The 16,850-nt window shown below is 38.2% G+C and overlaps 1 protein-coding gene across 3 annotated transcripts; it reads left to right on the forward strand.

Annotated features, from left to right (window-relative positions):
• The first annotated feature begins 692 nt into the window (after nt 1-692).
• Nucleotides 693-15,499, forward strand: LOC107698604 (histone-arginine methyltransferase CARM1-like). 3 transcript variants are annotated; one of them, XM_016499664.1, is made up of 16 exons: nt 693-921; nt 3,088-3,213; nt 3,629-3,735; nt 4,505-4,609; nt 5,020-5,130; nt 5,985-6,162; nt 6,262-6,352; nt 6,525-6,606; nt 8,626-8,711; nt 8,836-8,925; nt 11,906-12,043; nt 12,134-12,223; nt 12,303-12,415; nt 12,542-12,622; nt 13,584-13,652; nt 15,117-15,499. In XM_016499664.1, the coding sequence occupies exons 1-16, from the start codon at nt 780-782 to the stop codon at nt 15,254-15,256; spliced, it is 1,749 nt and encodes a 582-aa protein (XP_016355150.1). In that variant the 5' UTR covers nt 693-779; the 3' UTR covers nt 15,257-15,499. The 3 variants fall into 3 exon arrangements, with proteins under 3 accessions (XP_016355150.1, XP_016355145.1, XP_016355156.1); XM_016499659.1 differs by having other exon boundaries at nt 694-921; nt 12,542-12,640; XM_016499670.1 differs by lacking the exon at nt 693-921 and having other exon boundaries at nt 3,135-3,213; nt 3,454-3,735; nt 12,542-12,640.
• The last annotated feature ends 1,351 nt before the right edge of the window (nt 15,500-16,850 follow it).

Raw genomic sequence — 16,850 nt, forward strand, 5'->3', positions numbered from 1 at the left:
TGGAACATGTTTAAAGAGGCAGCCACCTACAACAACCACACAGACCTGCAGGAGTACACTGAAATCTGTATTTTATTTTATTTATTTATTTATTTATGTATTTTTAATTAATTTATTTTATTATTATTATTTTTTTAATTTATGCATAGGTAAACATTTATATATAGTATATTCATAGTCAAAATCTGTCAGTAGGTTAGCTGTGTATAGGTACAGTGTTTATGTGAAGCATCCGTATAGTCTGTATTTTTTTAACTTATGTATAGGTAAACATTTATATATATATATAGTATATTTATAATCAAAATCAGTCAGTAGGTTAGTTGTGTATAGGTTTTTACTGCTTTACTGTATAGGTTTTTACTGTTTTACTTCATTGTTGTATGCCTGTATTTATGTAACACCGTGGCCCTGTGAGGCACGACATTTCGTTCCCCTGTATGTCCCCACATGCAGCAGAATGACAATAAAGCTCAATTTGACTTGACTTGACTTGAATTTTTACCCTGTTCACTTGTGTTGTCTCTTCTTCTTCACATTGCCTCCTGTAGCCTACAATAAGTTTTCCAACCCACACATTTAATGAATTTTATTAGTGTACTCAAGATACACCATGCCTTTTCTTTGCAGCCCATATCATGTCTTGAAATTGAACTACAGCTGGGGAAAAAGCGAGATGTGGCCACGTGGAGGCAGTAGTAAGTCAGGCCTAGCTTGACCAGTGACTCCAGGCGAGATCTGAGGCGCTGAGCTGCTGTCTGTCTCTGCCCAGATCGAAGATGGCGGTGTCGGTGTTCCCAGGCGTGCGCCTCCTCTCCATCGGAGACGCCAACGGAGACATACAGCGACATTCAGAGCAGCAGCCTCTGCGGCTAGAAATCAAAATCAACCAGGACGTGGCTCTCATAAGCCTCTCGAACAGTGAGTAGATGCTGGCTTTTAAACACTTTGCATCCGGCCTCAGTTGAGCGGTGTATCCTAGCTTAGCCTAGTGAGAGGTCTGTGCGTGCGGCATGTGCGTGCGTCGCGCCGCCTGGTCACCGGGACACCGGCGGCTTTTGAGTTATGATCCCAAATGCGGCCCAGTCACCCCTGCATGCTTTCTAAAATATGTCAAATTGCCGGAGCCAGGGGTTTTGTTTCAACACGCATGCCAGCACAAACCACGTTGATCGTAGCATGTTAGCATCCGTAAACACTTTCGTATTGTGTTAAGCTGTTTATAGTTAGCTAACGTTACGATCCAGCTAAAACGCACGGCTGTCCAGCACTGAATGTGCTTCTACAGATAGAAATGTAACGTTACATGCGTGAGGTTTCTTTTAAGGTTTTCATCCAGACTTGTAGCAGGACAGCAAGGAAGGGCTTCGGATATAATGTGCATTGGCGCCTATAAAGTTAGCCGCAGTCTGAACCTTCACGATTGTGCTTCAGAAAGTGTTATAGAAACGTGTTTGTTTTTGTTTTGCGCTGGGTCTTATCTGCGTAAACACTTGATTTGTCTGTTGAAATCGTTTTAACCTGGTTGGTTGATGGGCTGAATGGATGTTGAGTTTACTTGATTGATTGCGCAGTTCTGCGCCACCTCTCTACTTTTACTATACTGTACTATAATGTTACCGGTTTATTTTTCTCAAAGTGCAGAAAGCATTGCTAAAGTAATGTGAAATTACGGAGAGGTTTCTTGTGGCAGCACCGCTTGGGCATTCATCTTTGTTCTGCGGGGAACAGTAGCGGGTCCCCCGCCTCGATCCTTTCTTTTCTCCAGTGTCCCGCCTGTTCATTCAGCACTCAGGGCTTTTGTTTGGAGCCTCATGCTGCCGATGTCCCTTGCATGAGATGAATGTCTTTCTGAAACAGATGCGCGACCCACATCGCATTTGAGAAGTTTTTATTGCTCGAGCCGCAAATGCCACATCATTTGTTATTTTATTATTTAGTCGAAAGCCCAAGTTTATTCATTGAAATTCACGCACGTGTGTCAGAGTGATAGTTTGCGCGTTTTGATGAACTTACGCACGAGAGAGTGTTCTTACATATTTATTGTTGCGCAAACATTAAGATCTAGTAAAGGTGCTAAAAGTTAAAAATTTTTTTACAATGATTTACACTTGTGTTGGATTAAGAATTAGTGCCCGTCTTTCATTTTTACGTGTTTTTGTGCGTCCTGCGGTGTTGACGTCACATGGGTGACCTTGCTGTGCAGTTGACAAGGTTGCTAATGATAGCAATAATATTAATAGTAATAACTGTCTTTACTGCCTGTAGTGCTTTAAGCTAATGTTCAATGTGCTTTACAACGCACAAACAACAAAAAGTCAACAAAACATGTATCAGCATGTGTGAAATTCATTGTACCAAATGAAAACTGTATGTTAGCCAGTAAAAACATACTTAGTTTACCTGTCTTTTAGGATGTTTTAGGAGAGCAAAGCCTTCAGTTATGAACAGTAGATGCCAAGCATCACTCTAAAACCTTATTCTAAAGCCTTATTCCCTTGCCCTCTGTTTAAGAGGTACTTTCTTGAGCTGCTGTAGAAACTGTACTTGTTTTCTGCTCAATTATATAAATGAATACCAGCCTAATCTGTCTGTGGAAAGCTTGACTTAATCTTTCAACAGCTGGGCAAATAGATGACAAAATCCCTCATCCTGGCTTCACCATTTACTGTTGCAGTGGTTAGAAGGCCAACTTATTGTTTATGAACAGGTCTAGCTTAGTTTGATTTGCTTGATTTATGTTTAGGTAGTAGTAACCTTTAAGGACGTAGTGTAAAGCTGAAATACAGCTTTAAATTGGTAAATATAAAGTATGACTTTTTTTTTCTATGGTGCACAAATGTTTATGAGGTAAGTCTTATTTTGTAAATATAAAGAACGTCAACAGGGTCCAGTGTTGCTTTGGACCCCATTGACTTCCACTGTATGGACAGAAACTGTTGAAACATTCTTCAAAAGAAAGAAATTTATTCAGTTTTTCTTCAATGAAAATTGTAAACAATGGGATAATACAAAAAAAAACCAAAAAACATTGATCTGTTTTAGGGTGAGGCTTATTAACATCCATGCATTTGCTTTCCTCCACAGATGAGGAGACGTGTGTCTTTAAGTGTTCAGTATCACGAGAGACAGAATGCAGTCGTGTTGGGAAGCAGTCCTTCATCATTACTCTGGGCTGTAACAGTGTCCTCTTGCAGTTTGCATCTCCAGCAGGTAAAACTCACCTTCTTTTACAGGCACATCAGGCATTACGGTAATTTAGCAGTTCGCTGAGAGACATTCAGACAAGCTAAGCATATTTTGATGGACTGTGATGTCCATTAGGACTCTTTTCAGTTTCACTCTTTCACTTTTCAGTTGCCTCTAATGAAAATGAAGTGAAACAAGTTTTAGTGTTAGAATTTTAATCAAAGATAAATCTCTTTTTTTTCCCTTTTCTCACCATTATTATAGCCATGGTAGCTGGCATGCTGTTTAACTATCAACAGACAAACATTCAGATAAGCACGGCTGCAGTCACTCATTGAGTACAAACTTTTCATTCAAATGACTGTGGGCAAACCTGAATGAAGAGATGGTCCTGAAGCTTGAAATCTCTTAATGTATTCACTGGTGCTGTGTTTGCCAGATTTCTCGTCATTCTATAACCTCCTGAAGAATTGCCGTGGACATGGGGGTGAACACTCAGTCTTCAGTGACAGGACGGAGGAGTCCTCAGCTGTACAGTATTTCCAGGTGTGTTTGGCTTCTAATTAACATGCTTAAAACACATTGACATTTGACAAACCAGTTTTATTCTTGTCTTGCAACCTTAAATGGGTGGTTCACTGGGTTTTTTCTAGGCTTGATTGTGTTTATGGGGTGCAGTCTAACATGTGATAATGCTTCATTTAAAAAAAAAAAAAAAACGCATTATTTTTCACATAATTTCTGAATGAGAGAGAGAGAGATGCAGAGCAGCGGACGTGAGGAACCGTATTAAGAACCGCTGTTTTAGAACATTGATTTTGAAACTTGTGAATCCATTAGAATCGTTAGAAGACAGAATCGCGATTCATATATGAACAGATTTTTACGTGCACCTCTAGTTTTCTCTTCCTCTTCTCTAAAGCAGTGCAGCATGGCCTCGCCCCCTTTGCTGCCTTTTCCCGAGGGCGGGGTTTATCTGGGTTTGTTACGTCACGAACCCGGGAAGTAACTTGTTGTAGTCCCTACCAGCCGTTGTTGTAGACATTAAACTGCCAGAATTTTAAAAGACGATATCTCCGTTTGCATTGAACTTTCAGCTTCGTAACTTTGCAGATATTGTTTATGCTCAAACATCAACATTACACACTAACTAACATTAAAAAAGTGAAATCGCAATGAACCACCCCTTTAAGAGATATTTTAAATGTTTTAAAGGTATCCAGAGTACCCTTTATTTCTAATGGAGAAATTTGTCTTGTAGCATCAACAGAAGTGGCATAATATGAATGCCCTCTTTTTCTTTTTTTTTCTTCAGTTTTATGGCTACCTCTCTCAGCAACAAAACATGATGCAGGATTATGTGCGAACTGGAACATATCAACGGGCTATCCTCCAGAATCATACTGACTTCAAGGATAAAGTACTGTTATTTCTCTTGTTGATACATCTGTTACTGTATAGATTGAAGGTTGTGTATTTGTAGATGGCATGAAGTAGAGTAGTTTCAGAATTGCTTTCTCTGTGCTTATTGTAGCATTTCTTGTTCTCCATTAAAATAAAAACAAACTCATTAGTCATGCATTTTGGCTATTATGACCTTGACTTTTAGCTTTGATGTTGTCCAGACCAAAATATCTCAAACTGAAACAGTTGACTTTTTATAACTAAGGGAAAAACGGGCATTTGAGTCCACTTCCTGTAAAAAGGTTATTCCTTGTGAATGCTTCTCTGAATGAACTGCTATTAAATTAAACCTGCATTTTGGACCTGGTTGTGTCATATCATGTGATTCTTGTTCTCATCCTTCCCTGTCTGTCCTGTCTGTTTCAGGTGGTGCTGGATGTAGGCTGTGGCTCTGGGATTCTGTCATTTTTCGCTGCTCAGGCTGGTGCTCGTAAAGTTTATGCTGTGGAGGCCAGTACCATGGCTCAACATGCAGAGGTATGACAGATTTCTCAATCACTAACATGCACTACTGTTCAAAGTTTTGGGTCACTAAGATTTTTTTAAATGATTTTAAAAGAAGTCTCTTATGCTCACCAAGGCTGCATTTATTTGATCAATCAAACAGTAAAGTTGTTAAATATTACAATTTAAAATAACTGTTTTCCATTTGAATATATACTAAAATGAAATTTATTCCTGTGACGTAAAGCTGAATTTTCAGCATCGTTACTCCAGTCTTCAGTGTCACATGATCCTTCAGAAATCATTCTAACATGCTCATTTGTAGCTTTTCTTACTATCAATGTTGTAAACAGTTGTGCTGCCTTATATTTTGTGGAAAAAGTTTTTTTTTCCTTTTTTAGGATTCTTTGAATAAAAACGTAACATTTTGTAACATGCCGTCTTTACAGTGACTTTTAATTAAATTCACTGCATCCTTGCTATTAATTTATTTCCAAAATAATCTCACTGACCCCAAACTTTTGAATGGTAGTGTCTATTTCACAAGTATGTAGGGTATATTTCACATGTAAAATGACATTTAATCTTTTATAAATATGCAGGTAATTGAGTGATGTTGGATATTTGTACCAAAAAACTATTATACGAGTGATAGCAAACTTTTATATTTATAATTGTTGGATTTTTTTTTTTATTCCTCTCCTATAAAAATACCTGAATGCTTGACAAATAGATTTAGTATTGATGCCAAGAAGCTGGTATTGTGCCAAATGCAGAATTTCGTAATAAGATGAGAAGATGTAATATGATGGCTTTTGGCATTGGCTAATTGAACGTCATGCTAAGTAGTAGTAGTAGTAATAATGCTAATGATTGTGTGTCCACAGGTTCTTGTGAACAGTAACAGGCTGTCAGAGCGTGTGGTGGTGATTCCTGGGAAAGTGGAGGAAGTGTCCCTACCTGAGCAGGTGGACATAATCATCTCTGAACCCATGGGCTACATGCTGTTCAATGAAAGGATGCTGGAGAGCTACCTGCATGCCAAAAAGTTCCTCAAGCCCAACGGTACAAAGGTTTTTTCAGTAAAAGCAACCGAACAACAAAAGACTAATGTATACATAGTGTATCAATATCTCTTTACATATCACACCTCTGTTATCTCAGGCAAAATGTTTCCCACAATCGGAGACGTGCACCTCGCCCCTTTCACAGATGAGCAGCTTTATATGGAGCAGTTTACAAAGGCCAATTTCTGGTGAGTTTATTAAAAAGATGATATAAGGACATCGGGTGGTTGGGGGAGAGTAAAGATGCAGAATGTAGAACGAGTGAGAGTAAACAAGCAGGCAGTCATTTAAGAGAGTAGCAGAAGTTGTAACTCTGGATCATTTCTTTTGTGCTTATGCTTACAAAACTGAATCTTTCAGGTACCAGCCATCTTTCCATGGGGTGGATCTGTCTGCGCTGAGAGGAGCTGCAGTAGACGAATACTTCAGACAGCCGATTGTGGTGAGAAATGGGAGGGAATGACTGGCGGATTGGGTGTGTGCAAGTTAATTCATAAGTACATGCTCACTTTTTAGAGTTCGCCACAGCTTGGAAAGTTCTTAAAGGGTTCGTTCACCCAAAAAAGAAAATTAGCTCATGAATACCTCAAGGCATCCTAGGTGTATATGACTTTCTTCTTTCAGACGAATCCAATCGGAGTTATATTAAAAATTGTCTTTGATCTTCCAAGCTGTTTAATGGCAGTCAGCGGGTGTTGCAAGTGCATCAGTCCAAAAGAAGTGAAATAAAGCGCATCTATCCATAATAAAAAGTGCCTCACATGGCTCCGGGGGGGTAAACAAAGGCCTCCTGTAGCGAATCGATGCGTTTTTGTAAGAAAAATATCCATATTCAAAACGTAATAATCAATTTAATCTAGCTTGCGCTCACTGTTGTACACTGGAAGCAATTCTGGGCGGATGACGTATGGAGGTCGGCTTTGCGCATGCGCCGCTCAGAAGTGACGAACGCAGAAGCGCAGGGGAGAGATCAAAACAAAACAACGGTCAAGAATTAGAAGTACAAAACGAGGATTTGTAAAGAAGAATGTCGGAGGATTTCGATATAAGCCAAGATGAGACTGGTTTTCCTTTGCTAAAGTAAGGAAACTTTGCTTCGTTTGCTCCTGTTAACAAACGTTGGTTTTCACGAGACTCACCGGCGCATGCGCAACGCCGACCTCATACGTCATCAGCCCGGAGCTGCTTCCAGTGTACAACTGTTGGTGCAAGCTACATTAAAGTGAATAATACGTTTTGAATATGAATATTTTTCTTACAAAAACGCATCGATTCGCTACAGGAGGCCTTTGTTCACCCCCTGGAGTCGTGTGAGGCACTTTTTATTATGGATAGATGCTCTTTATTTCACTTCTTTTGAACTGATGCACTGCAACACCCGCTGACTGCCATTAAATAGCTTGGAAGATCAAAGACAATTTTTAATGTAACTCCGACTGGATTCATCTGAAAGAAGAAAGTCATATACACCTAGGATGCCTTGAGGGTGAGTAAAATAATGGGCTAATTTTCATTTTTGGGTAAACTATCCCTTTAAGTCAGAAAACCAATAAACACATGGGCTTGTGTTTGTGCCTTCAGAGGAAAGAGTACACTGAAAAATAGTGTGTAAAGTATGAAGGTAACTGGAGATTTGTCTCCTCACTGGTTATAGATGAGCGGTGAGGGCCTGGGGGTAAATACGGACAGGATTGGGTTACGAACTTGAGCCCAAATGAGAACGGTGAGGATGTTTCTGGGAAATGGAGAAAGGCAGCAAGGTTCATGGATTAGGAAAATGGATTCAGTGGCAGTTTCCTATAGGAGACTCAAGTGAAGTATGTATGCTCACCTTTGTGCCCATGATGAAAGGCTTTACTTCGTGGTCCGGGTTTCCGAGCTCACTGTTTGTGTGTGGTCAGAGGGTATGCAATGAATTTAGATCTATCAAGGGAGGTTTATGAAGCACATCTTTATATGCACAAGAACTCTCTACATGTGTAATTTTGGTTGTTGATTTTCATTTAGGATCCACAGTGTTTTTGAAATCCGTCAGAGCTACTTTTTCTACATTTGTTCACTCAAGAAGCCTATTAAGTTGTCGATTGTGTGCTTGATTTTCAGTCCATGGATTTCCAGACATCATAATTGTAGTTTACAGTCTGTGTGTGTGTGTGGCTTATGTCCAGCAGTAGTCAGCTGTTCAGGCATTTGCTGTGACTGTAATGGTGTTACACTGCTGGGACAGTGACCTGCTGTGGTCTGGCTCCAGGGGGCGCTGTTATAGCACCCTTCAGAGTTCAGGCTGGGGCGGGAGAGCCCTCTGAGCTAGGACGGAGTCTGATTTACTGTGGCTCAGCCCTTGACAAGAGGCCTCACAGCACATCAGTTTGCTTTATTCAGATTGCTTCATCCTCTTCTGCATGTAGGACTGAGCTTTGATATCCTACCTTTACCTCATTTATTCTGTGATTTCTTTCAGGACACGTTTGATATCAGGATCCTGATGGCCAAATCAGTGAAATATACAGTGAACTTTTTAGAAGCTAAAGAAGAGGATCTTTACAAGTACGTTTCCACCAAATGCTTCATTTTATTGTATTTAAACAGCCTTTTGGTATATGAGAAAAGTACAAAAAGAAGTCTGTCAGACTTGTCAAATTTTTATATATCCTTTTCTTGCTCTTTGCAGGATAGAAATCCCCTTCAAATTCCACATGATGCATTCAGGGCTTGTACATGGGCTGGCTTTTTGGTTTGATGTCGCATTCATTGGATCAGTGTAAGTTCCAACATATTCTCTTCAAAGTGTTTTCGCACTCGAGTCCTCTCTCACAGAACCAAATTCAGACCATTTTAAATAGACTAAAATATTAAGTAATTGAAAGAACCTGGTTTTCTGTGCTTTCCCTGTCACTGGTGTGCTCAGATCAGATCTGTCTTACTCTGTTGTTGTTGTTTTAATGTTGAACCAATTGAATATTGTATTATTGTTTATTATTATTATTATTATTAATGCTATTATTTAAAATAAAAATATAAAATGTATTATTGTTGTTATTATTATTATTATTACCAAATTCAGACTACGTTAAATTGACCAAAACTTGAAACAAGTGAAAGAAATCAGGTATGCTCAGATCTGATTTTGGTCCATTTCAGTCTATAGTTTTTAAAATTGATTTATTTGAATATTGTATTTTATTTAATTTTTTGTCAATTTTTCTTTTATCACAATGCAAATTATAAGATGACTTTCGGTTTGTTTGAGGGGTTCAGTTCGCTTTTAAAAGTTTGTTTAGTGTGTTCATGTGTAATCCTGAATTTGTGGACCACTGAAATCAACCAAGTTACCATGATTGATTTATTTTTAACTTCATATTGTCTGATTTTAAAAAGACTTTTGTAGGCCCTGAAATGAAGTTATCATCATTTGTTTTTTAATACGTATTTTATTGTCAGATTTAAAAAAAATACTTTTAAGTGATACTTGATTGATGAATCTTATTATAAACATCATCAAGGACACATCCCATCCAGGACACCACCTGTTTAATCTTCTGCCCTCAGGCAGGCGGTACAGATCCTTAAGAGCAAAAACCACTCGCTTACAGAACAGTTTCTTCCCAGTTGCTATCAGGACTTTAAACTCATAAAATGCACTAATGCCAAAATACTATTCCAACCACGTTATTCTTTTAACTACAGTCACTTATTTCATTCAAATTTCTTCTGTCTATACTGCTGCTATACAACATGCAATATACAATATTGTACAACATGCAGTATGTCAATCTGCAATACCACTGTCTGAACAATTTATTTATCAGAACTTCAAACAATGCACTAAATAGTATGTCAGGGTGAAATACCATATCTGGTTACTAAATGTGAACACTATCTGCAGTAAAGGTGCAATAATATATGTGCAATAATATACACTATATGTCAATGTGCAATACTATCTCTAGTCACTAAATCACCACAGTTACTCATTCCATTTAAATTGTACTTTTGTATAAACTTACTGTGCATATCAAGGTGAAGGCCAACGTGCAATACTATAAATGGTCACTTTACTCGGATTGCTCAATGTGAATATCAGGACTCAGTCACTTGTTGTATTTACTTGTAAAATTGTACTGTACAGTCTTATAGTATTTATTGTCTGTGGTTATATGTTTGTTTTTCTAACACCAGTCAGGAGATTGAATATTGTATTATTGTTTATTATTATTATTATTATTAATGCTATTATTTAAAATAAAAATATAAAATGTATTATTGTTGTTATTATTATTATTATTACCAAATTCAGACTACGTTAAATTGACCAAAACTTGAAACAAGTGAAAGAAATCAGGTATGCTCAGATCTGATTTTGGTCCATTTCAGTCTATAGTTTTTAAAATTGATTTATTTGAATATTGTATTTTATTTAATTTTTTGTCAATTTTTCTTTTATCACAATGCAAATTATAAGATGACTTTCGGTTTGTTTGAGGGGTTCAGTTCGCTTTTAAAAGTTTGTTTAGTGTGTTCATGTGTAATCCTGAATTTGTGGACCACTGAAATCAACCAAGTTACCATGATTGATTTATTTTTAACTTCATATTGTCTGATTTTAAAAAGACTTTTGTAGGCCCTGAAATGAAGTTATCATCATTTGTTTTTTAATACGTATTTTATTGTCAGATTTAAAAAAAATACTTTTAAGTGATACTTGATTGATGAATCTTATTATAAACATCATCAAGGACACATCCCATCCAGGACACCACCTGTTTAATCTTCTGCCCTCAGGCAGGCGGTACAGATCCTTAAGAGCAAAAACCACTCGCTTACAGAACAGTTTCTTCCCAGTTGCTATCAGGACTTTAAACTCATAAAATGCACTAATGCCAAAATACTATTCCAACCACGTTATTCTTTTAACTACAGTCACTTATTTCATTCAAATTTCTTCTGTCTATACTGCTGCTATACAACATGCAATATACAATATTGTACAATATGCAGTATGTCAATCTGCAATACCACTGTCTGAACAATTTATTTATCAGAACTTCAAACAATGCACTAAATAGTATGTCAGGGTGAAATACCATATCTGGTTACTAAATGTGAACACTATCTGCAGTAAAGGTGCAATAATATATGTGCAATAATATACACTATATGTCAATGTGCAATACTATCTCTAGTCACTAAATCACCACAGTTACTCATTCCATTTAAATTGTACTTTTGTATAAACTTACTGTGCATATCAAGGTGAAGGCCAACGTGCAATACTATAAATGGTCACTTTACTCGGATTGCTCAATGTGAATATCAGGACTCAGTCACTTGTTGTATTTACTTGTAAAATTGTACTGTACAGTCTTATAGTATTTATTGTCTGTGGTTATATGTTTGTTTTTCTAACACCAGTCAGGAGTAGTGCTCCTAATTTCATTGTATACAGAAAAATACAATGACAAAGGCATTCAATTCAATTCAATTATTAAAGAATTGGCACGTGGACTATAAGCATACATCAGTTCAGATTTGAATCATTCCACCAAATACATTTGAATGAACTTAAGTAGTTGTGTGATCATTTATATTCATTTCCTCTTGACGATAAGTTTTTCAACGTATGGGAATATGGTCATGATTTTAAAACTATTTGAATACTTGGATATGAGGGAGCTATTCAGATGTTTTGTTATTCTGAACATTTTGACAGATGTGCTCTTGTGCTGTGTCTCTCTGAACAGGATGACGGTGTGGCTCTCCACGGCCCCCACAGAACCCCTCACTCACTGGTACCAGGTGCGCTGTCTGCTGCAGTCACCTCTCTTTGCCAAGGCAGGGGACACCATGTCAGGCACTGCACATTTAATCGCCAACAAGAGGTGAGGACGCACAGTGCTTTGTGTTTTAACCCTCAGGCTGTTTCGCTTTTTACTTCTCGTGGTCTCATTTGTTTCCACTTCCTCTCACAGACAAAGCTATGACATTAGTATTGTTGCTCAAGTGGACCAGACAGGCTCCAAGTCCAGTAATCTTCTTGACCTCAAGAACCCCTTCTTCCGGTGAGTGGACTCATTGCTTTGGAAAGCAATAAGTGGATGCCTGCGACATGCATTGCTGATGCTGCGCTGTGTTCTGCAGGTACACGGGCACAACACCGACCCCTCCTCCAGGTTCACACTATTCCTCCCCGTCAGAGAACATGTGGAACACTGGGGGAACCTACAGCATGAGCCAAGGCATGGCTGTGTCAGGTACAGCACCAGGAAGCCTTTTATAAAATCATTCCTGACCTCTTGTTAGATGTATATCAGTTAGCTGAAGTGTAATGCGTAACTGGAGTGATGCCACTAAAGTTTGGCTCTGTCTGTGTTTGTCAGGGATGCCTGCAGCCTATGATCTCAGCACTGTCATTGGCGGCAGTGGGACTACAGTGTCCCACAACAATATCATCCCCATTGGTACAGACACGCATGCACGTATGGATATTTACACACACGCTCACAAATACACACACATGAGGAGTGAAATTAGCTCTGTGGTGTTTTTAAAGTGATTTTTTTTCACCCAAAAATGGTTCCTCGCCCTCATGTCTTTCCAAATCCACAAGACTTTAGTTCATCTTTGAAACACAAATGAAGATTTTTTTTAATATATAATTATTTATCTTTTTTGTTCATCCATTGAAAGTTTACACAGCAGTAAGGTATGAAAAGACATTAAGTAATCCAAAAGCTCTAACCTCATTAGCTTACACATGTCAAGCAAGCATGTTTATTTGAGCTTCAGTGTTTACCATATTTTAGCTTTATGTATGTGATGATCAGTGTTTGTGTACTTCCACACCACCAAAACCTTGATGCTTCAATGGATGGACAAAAATGATGTGAGAATATTCATATTTAAATTTGTGTTCTGATGAATAGAAAACATACAGATTTTGAATTACATGAGTGAGTTAATGACAGATTTTTTTGGGGGGTGAACTATCACTTTAAGAACAAAAGGCTGAGATTAATAAAAAAAAAAAAGTGTATTATATTTAAAGGCCATATCATGAAGGATCAAATCTTTAACTTGACCATTTGAGATAAGAGATTAATGTTATGAAAACACCAGTCCAAATAGTCAAAACAATGACTACTTGGTGCAAAAAACATCACTTTATAATTGTGCCTCAGGGAAAAATAGTGTGTATGATATGACCCCCTATAATAAGCATTAAACATACTTATTATAGTACTCTTTATAGTACAATTAATAATTGTTATTGAGAGGTTTTTCTATACAACAGTACTACAGTTTGATTATCTATATCACAGCCTTTCTCCTTTAGCTTCATGTCAAATATTCATGTGTTTCATGTATATCACATTTTGTTCTTGTGTAAATTGAAAAGAGATGTCTTTTTTTCCCCTCCAGTGAACACGGGGATTGTGAATCACACTCACTCCAGAATGGGTTCTATAATGAGCACCGGAATCGTCCAGGGTGAGTGGCTCTGCTCTTACTGAGTAAAACAAGACCTGAGCTCCTACAGATAAATCGATATTTCTCCCAAAAATGTTAATTCTGTAATTATTTGCTCACCCTCATGTTGTATCAAATGGAAAAATACGACTTTTGTTTATCTTCAGAACACAAATGAAGATATTTTTCATATTCTCTCATCATTTTCATCCAGACATTGAAATTCCACACTTTCCAAAACTTTCATGCATAAAAAATTAGTCACACTTTATTTTAATGTCCAATTCTTGCTATTAGCAAACTATTAACCTATGACTTTTTCATCAATAAACTCCTAATTTGCTGTTATTAATAGTTAGTAAGGTAGTCAAGTTTAGGTATTGGGTCGGATTAGGGATATAGAATATGGTCATGCAGAATATGTGCTTTACAAATGCTAATAAACAGCCAATGTGTTAATATTAGGCATGCTAATAAGCATCTAGTTAATAGTGAGAATTGATCCCTATACTGAAGTGTTACCAAAATTACATGGACATAAATGAACTTTTTGTAAAAGCTTTTATTCATGTATAAATACTAATCGGCACACATTAAGCTCAAATTGTGCTTGCTTGATGTGCAAGAACAAACCTATTTGGTTCTCATGTGTCAAGCAAGTCTGACTTGAGTTTCTGTGATAATGGTGATGATGAGAGAATATTAAAAAAAATCTTCAGTTGTGTTCTGAAGATGAGCGAGATCTATGGGTTTTAGAATAACTGGTGAAAATGATGACAGAATTTCCCTTCTTTTTTTTTTTCTCTGTCCATACTGAGTAGACCCAGTAAACTGATAATATATCAGTAAAAGAGCATTTTAAGTGTGAAGGTGTCCATTATTTAATATTGCACTGAACATTTGTGCTTGCTGTGATATGAATAAGCCTTTACAGTGTGCTGAGTGCCTGCAGATTGATATCTTTAGCCGCTAATGTGTGAATAGTCTCATTGTACTTAGTCTCAAACCATGAGTGTTGTATTTTCTAGATGGCGTGTCACGTAAAAAAAAAACTTTCGTTCTCTTCTAGTCTCTCCAGTTCGTTTTTAAAGCATCTCACGTAAAGCTGATCAGGTTGAAATGAACCTGAAACTAGTATAATTATACATATTCTTTGACTACTGTACTGATTTGTTGACTACTTAATAAACAGTAGTTTTGAACATCCCCCAATGGTGATTGTATACTTTAGTGGTCACACGAACACTTAACATACACATACGGCCTTTCAAAATATACTCCCTTTGATTGTATGTAAACACAGGCACTCAACACATGCACACTAGGAAGTTTCCACTTTGAAAATAAACTAGTACCAAAAATTTGTCACACACACTACACGAGTAACACAGCTTACACATAAAAACCGAAGCATACTTTGAACATCTTAGAAACCACACGCTCATAAATACAAAGGATGTAATGTTGCTTTTTCTCTCCTCTCAGGGGCCACAACTGCCCAGCAGGGTCCTAGCAGCAGCAGTCCGTATTACCCTGTCACCAACCAGTTCACCATGGGTGGCCCGGCTATCTCCATGGCATCTCCTATGGCCATCCCCAGCAACACCATGCACTACGGGAGCTAAGGCCAAGGGACGGTCTCTGCATGTCCATTTACCCCCCCCCAACCCAACCCAACCCAACCAAACTGACCGCAGCCAAATTCAGAATACCAAAACCAATGCACCAGTCTCTGACCATCACTTTATAGCCTCTCTCTCTCGCTCTCGCTATATATAGATATACATGTATACGTATGTATATATATATATATATTCTAAACTATGTTTCTCTCACTGGTGTTTTATTCTTACATATCCGTCCCGTGGCCCTATGACTACTGATATGAATTCGAGATCTATTGCAGGATCTTGCCTCTGTTCCTAACAGCTCCGGCTCCGTTGAACCTACACTTCACCTTCAGCTTTTTTACGTTTCCAGTGAAATCGACTGGCTATCGCATCTCGATTCTCTCAGAATGGGCTTCTGACGGCCATCTCGACTCACCGAGACGTTCGCACTCGCCAGAAGAAACGGACACATGCTCACAAAGTTCATTACGACTACTAGCGCAGTACTGCTTGGATCCTGCCTGTAGACAACCATAGTGTAGATAGAGATCGTCTTACTTTCATTCAATTTCTGACTGTTTTAATGTAGTGCAGTCCCAGATTTATGTGTCGCTTGGTGTTCCCTGAGGTGAATCCTGAGCATGGATTATCGAGACTGCTTCTGTCGACCTCCGACTCCATATCGACGCAAATCTGACTTGTAAATTGGAGGATTCGTTGTTAGTCAGTTATAAGGACACAACGGTTTTAGGAATAGGAATAGGAATACCAGCACCAAAACCCTCCATTATCAGACAAGGAGGACGGCGGCGTGCTGGGAAGGACAGTCGGCTCTGGGGGGAGGAAGACCGATGGATGAACGACATAAACAGTGAGGTCCGTGGACACACACTGACCGCTGCAGCAGGAATTGCGGTATCCTAGTTTACATCCCCGAACCCTTATCTTGTCGACTTCTGTGTGTTGTGAGACCTGTTGAGGAAAGGAGGAGATCAAGTGATGCCTGACTAGCTATAATTTTCCTCCCCTCTCTCTCTCCTCCCTCTCCCACAGCGGGGATATGATATGATGATAGCCTCATCCAAGACTTTGAAGTCGTATGCACCGCTTCCAGTCACTTTTTTTTTCTTTCAGTTAATTCAGTTTGATTTAGCAACTTTCATGAGATCATGAGATGAAAAGAACCTTATCTGCTAGTTTGTAGAATTAACTTTTTGTTTTGTTTTTGTTTTCTTTAAAAAAAAAAGCAACAGACAAAAAAAGGAGCAAATTAAATGTTGATGGAGAAGTCCCAAAGTGTGGCAGCTTATAGTAACATTTATTTTGTTGTTCATGGATGACACGGGCGGGGTAATAAAAGCAAACTTGGTGGTTTGAGAAGTCATGATCTGGGGTGCGTTTGTGCTTTTTGGAAATGCACCCCTGGATGGGTTATAGATGGCAAAGCGGATGTGTCTTAAAGGGATAGTTTACCCAAAAATGTCATCGTTTACTCAGCCTAATGTCGTTCCAAACCTGTGTGAGCTTCTTTCTTATGTTGAACATGAAAGAAGATATTTTGAAGAATGCTGGTAATCAAACAGTTGATGGTCCCCATTGACTTCCATAG

Source organism: Sinocyclocheilus anshuiensis, unplaced genomic scaffold (genome assembly GCF_001515605.1).
Source record: "Sinocyclocheilus anshuiensis isolate Anshui unplaced genomic scaffold, SAMN03320099.WGS_v1.1 scaffold1593, whole genome shotgun sequence".
NCBI lineage: Eukaryota > Metazoa > Chordata > Actinopteri > Cypriniformes > Cyprinidae > Sinocyclocheilus > Sinocyclocheilus anshuiensis.

Excerpts from the sequence above, each read along its gene's own strand:
- LOC107698604 (XM_016499659.1), top strand. The coding sequence starts at position 780 with ATGGCGGTGTCGGTGTTCCCAGGCGTGCGCCTCCTCTCCATCGGAGAC. Across the intron at positions 8,926-11,905 it reads GTCGCATTCATTGGATCAGT|GATGACGGTGTGGCTCTCCA; the intron begins GTAAGTTCCAAC and ends CTCTCTGAACAG. Across the intron at positions 12,416-12,541 it reads CCAAGGCATGGCTGTGTCAG|GGATGCCTGCAGCCTATGAT; the intron begins GTACAGCACCAG and ends TGTGTTTGTCAG.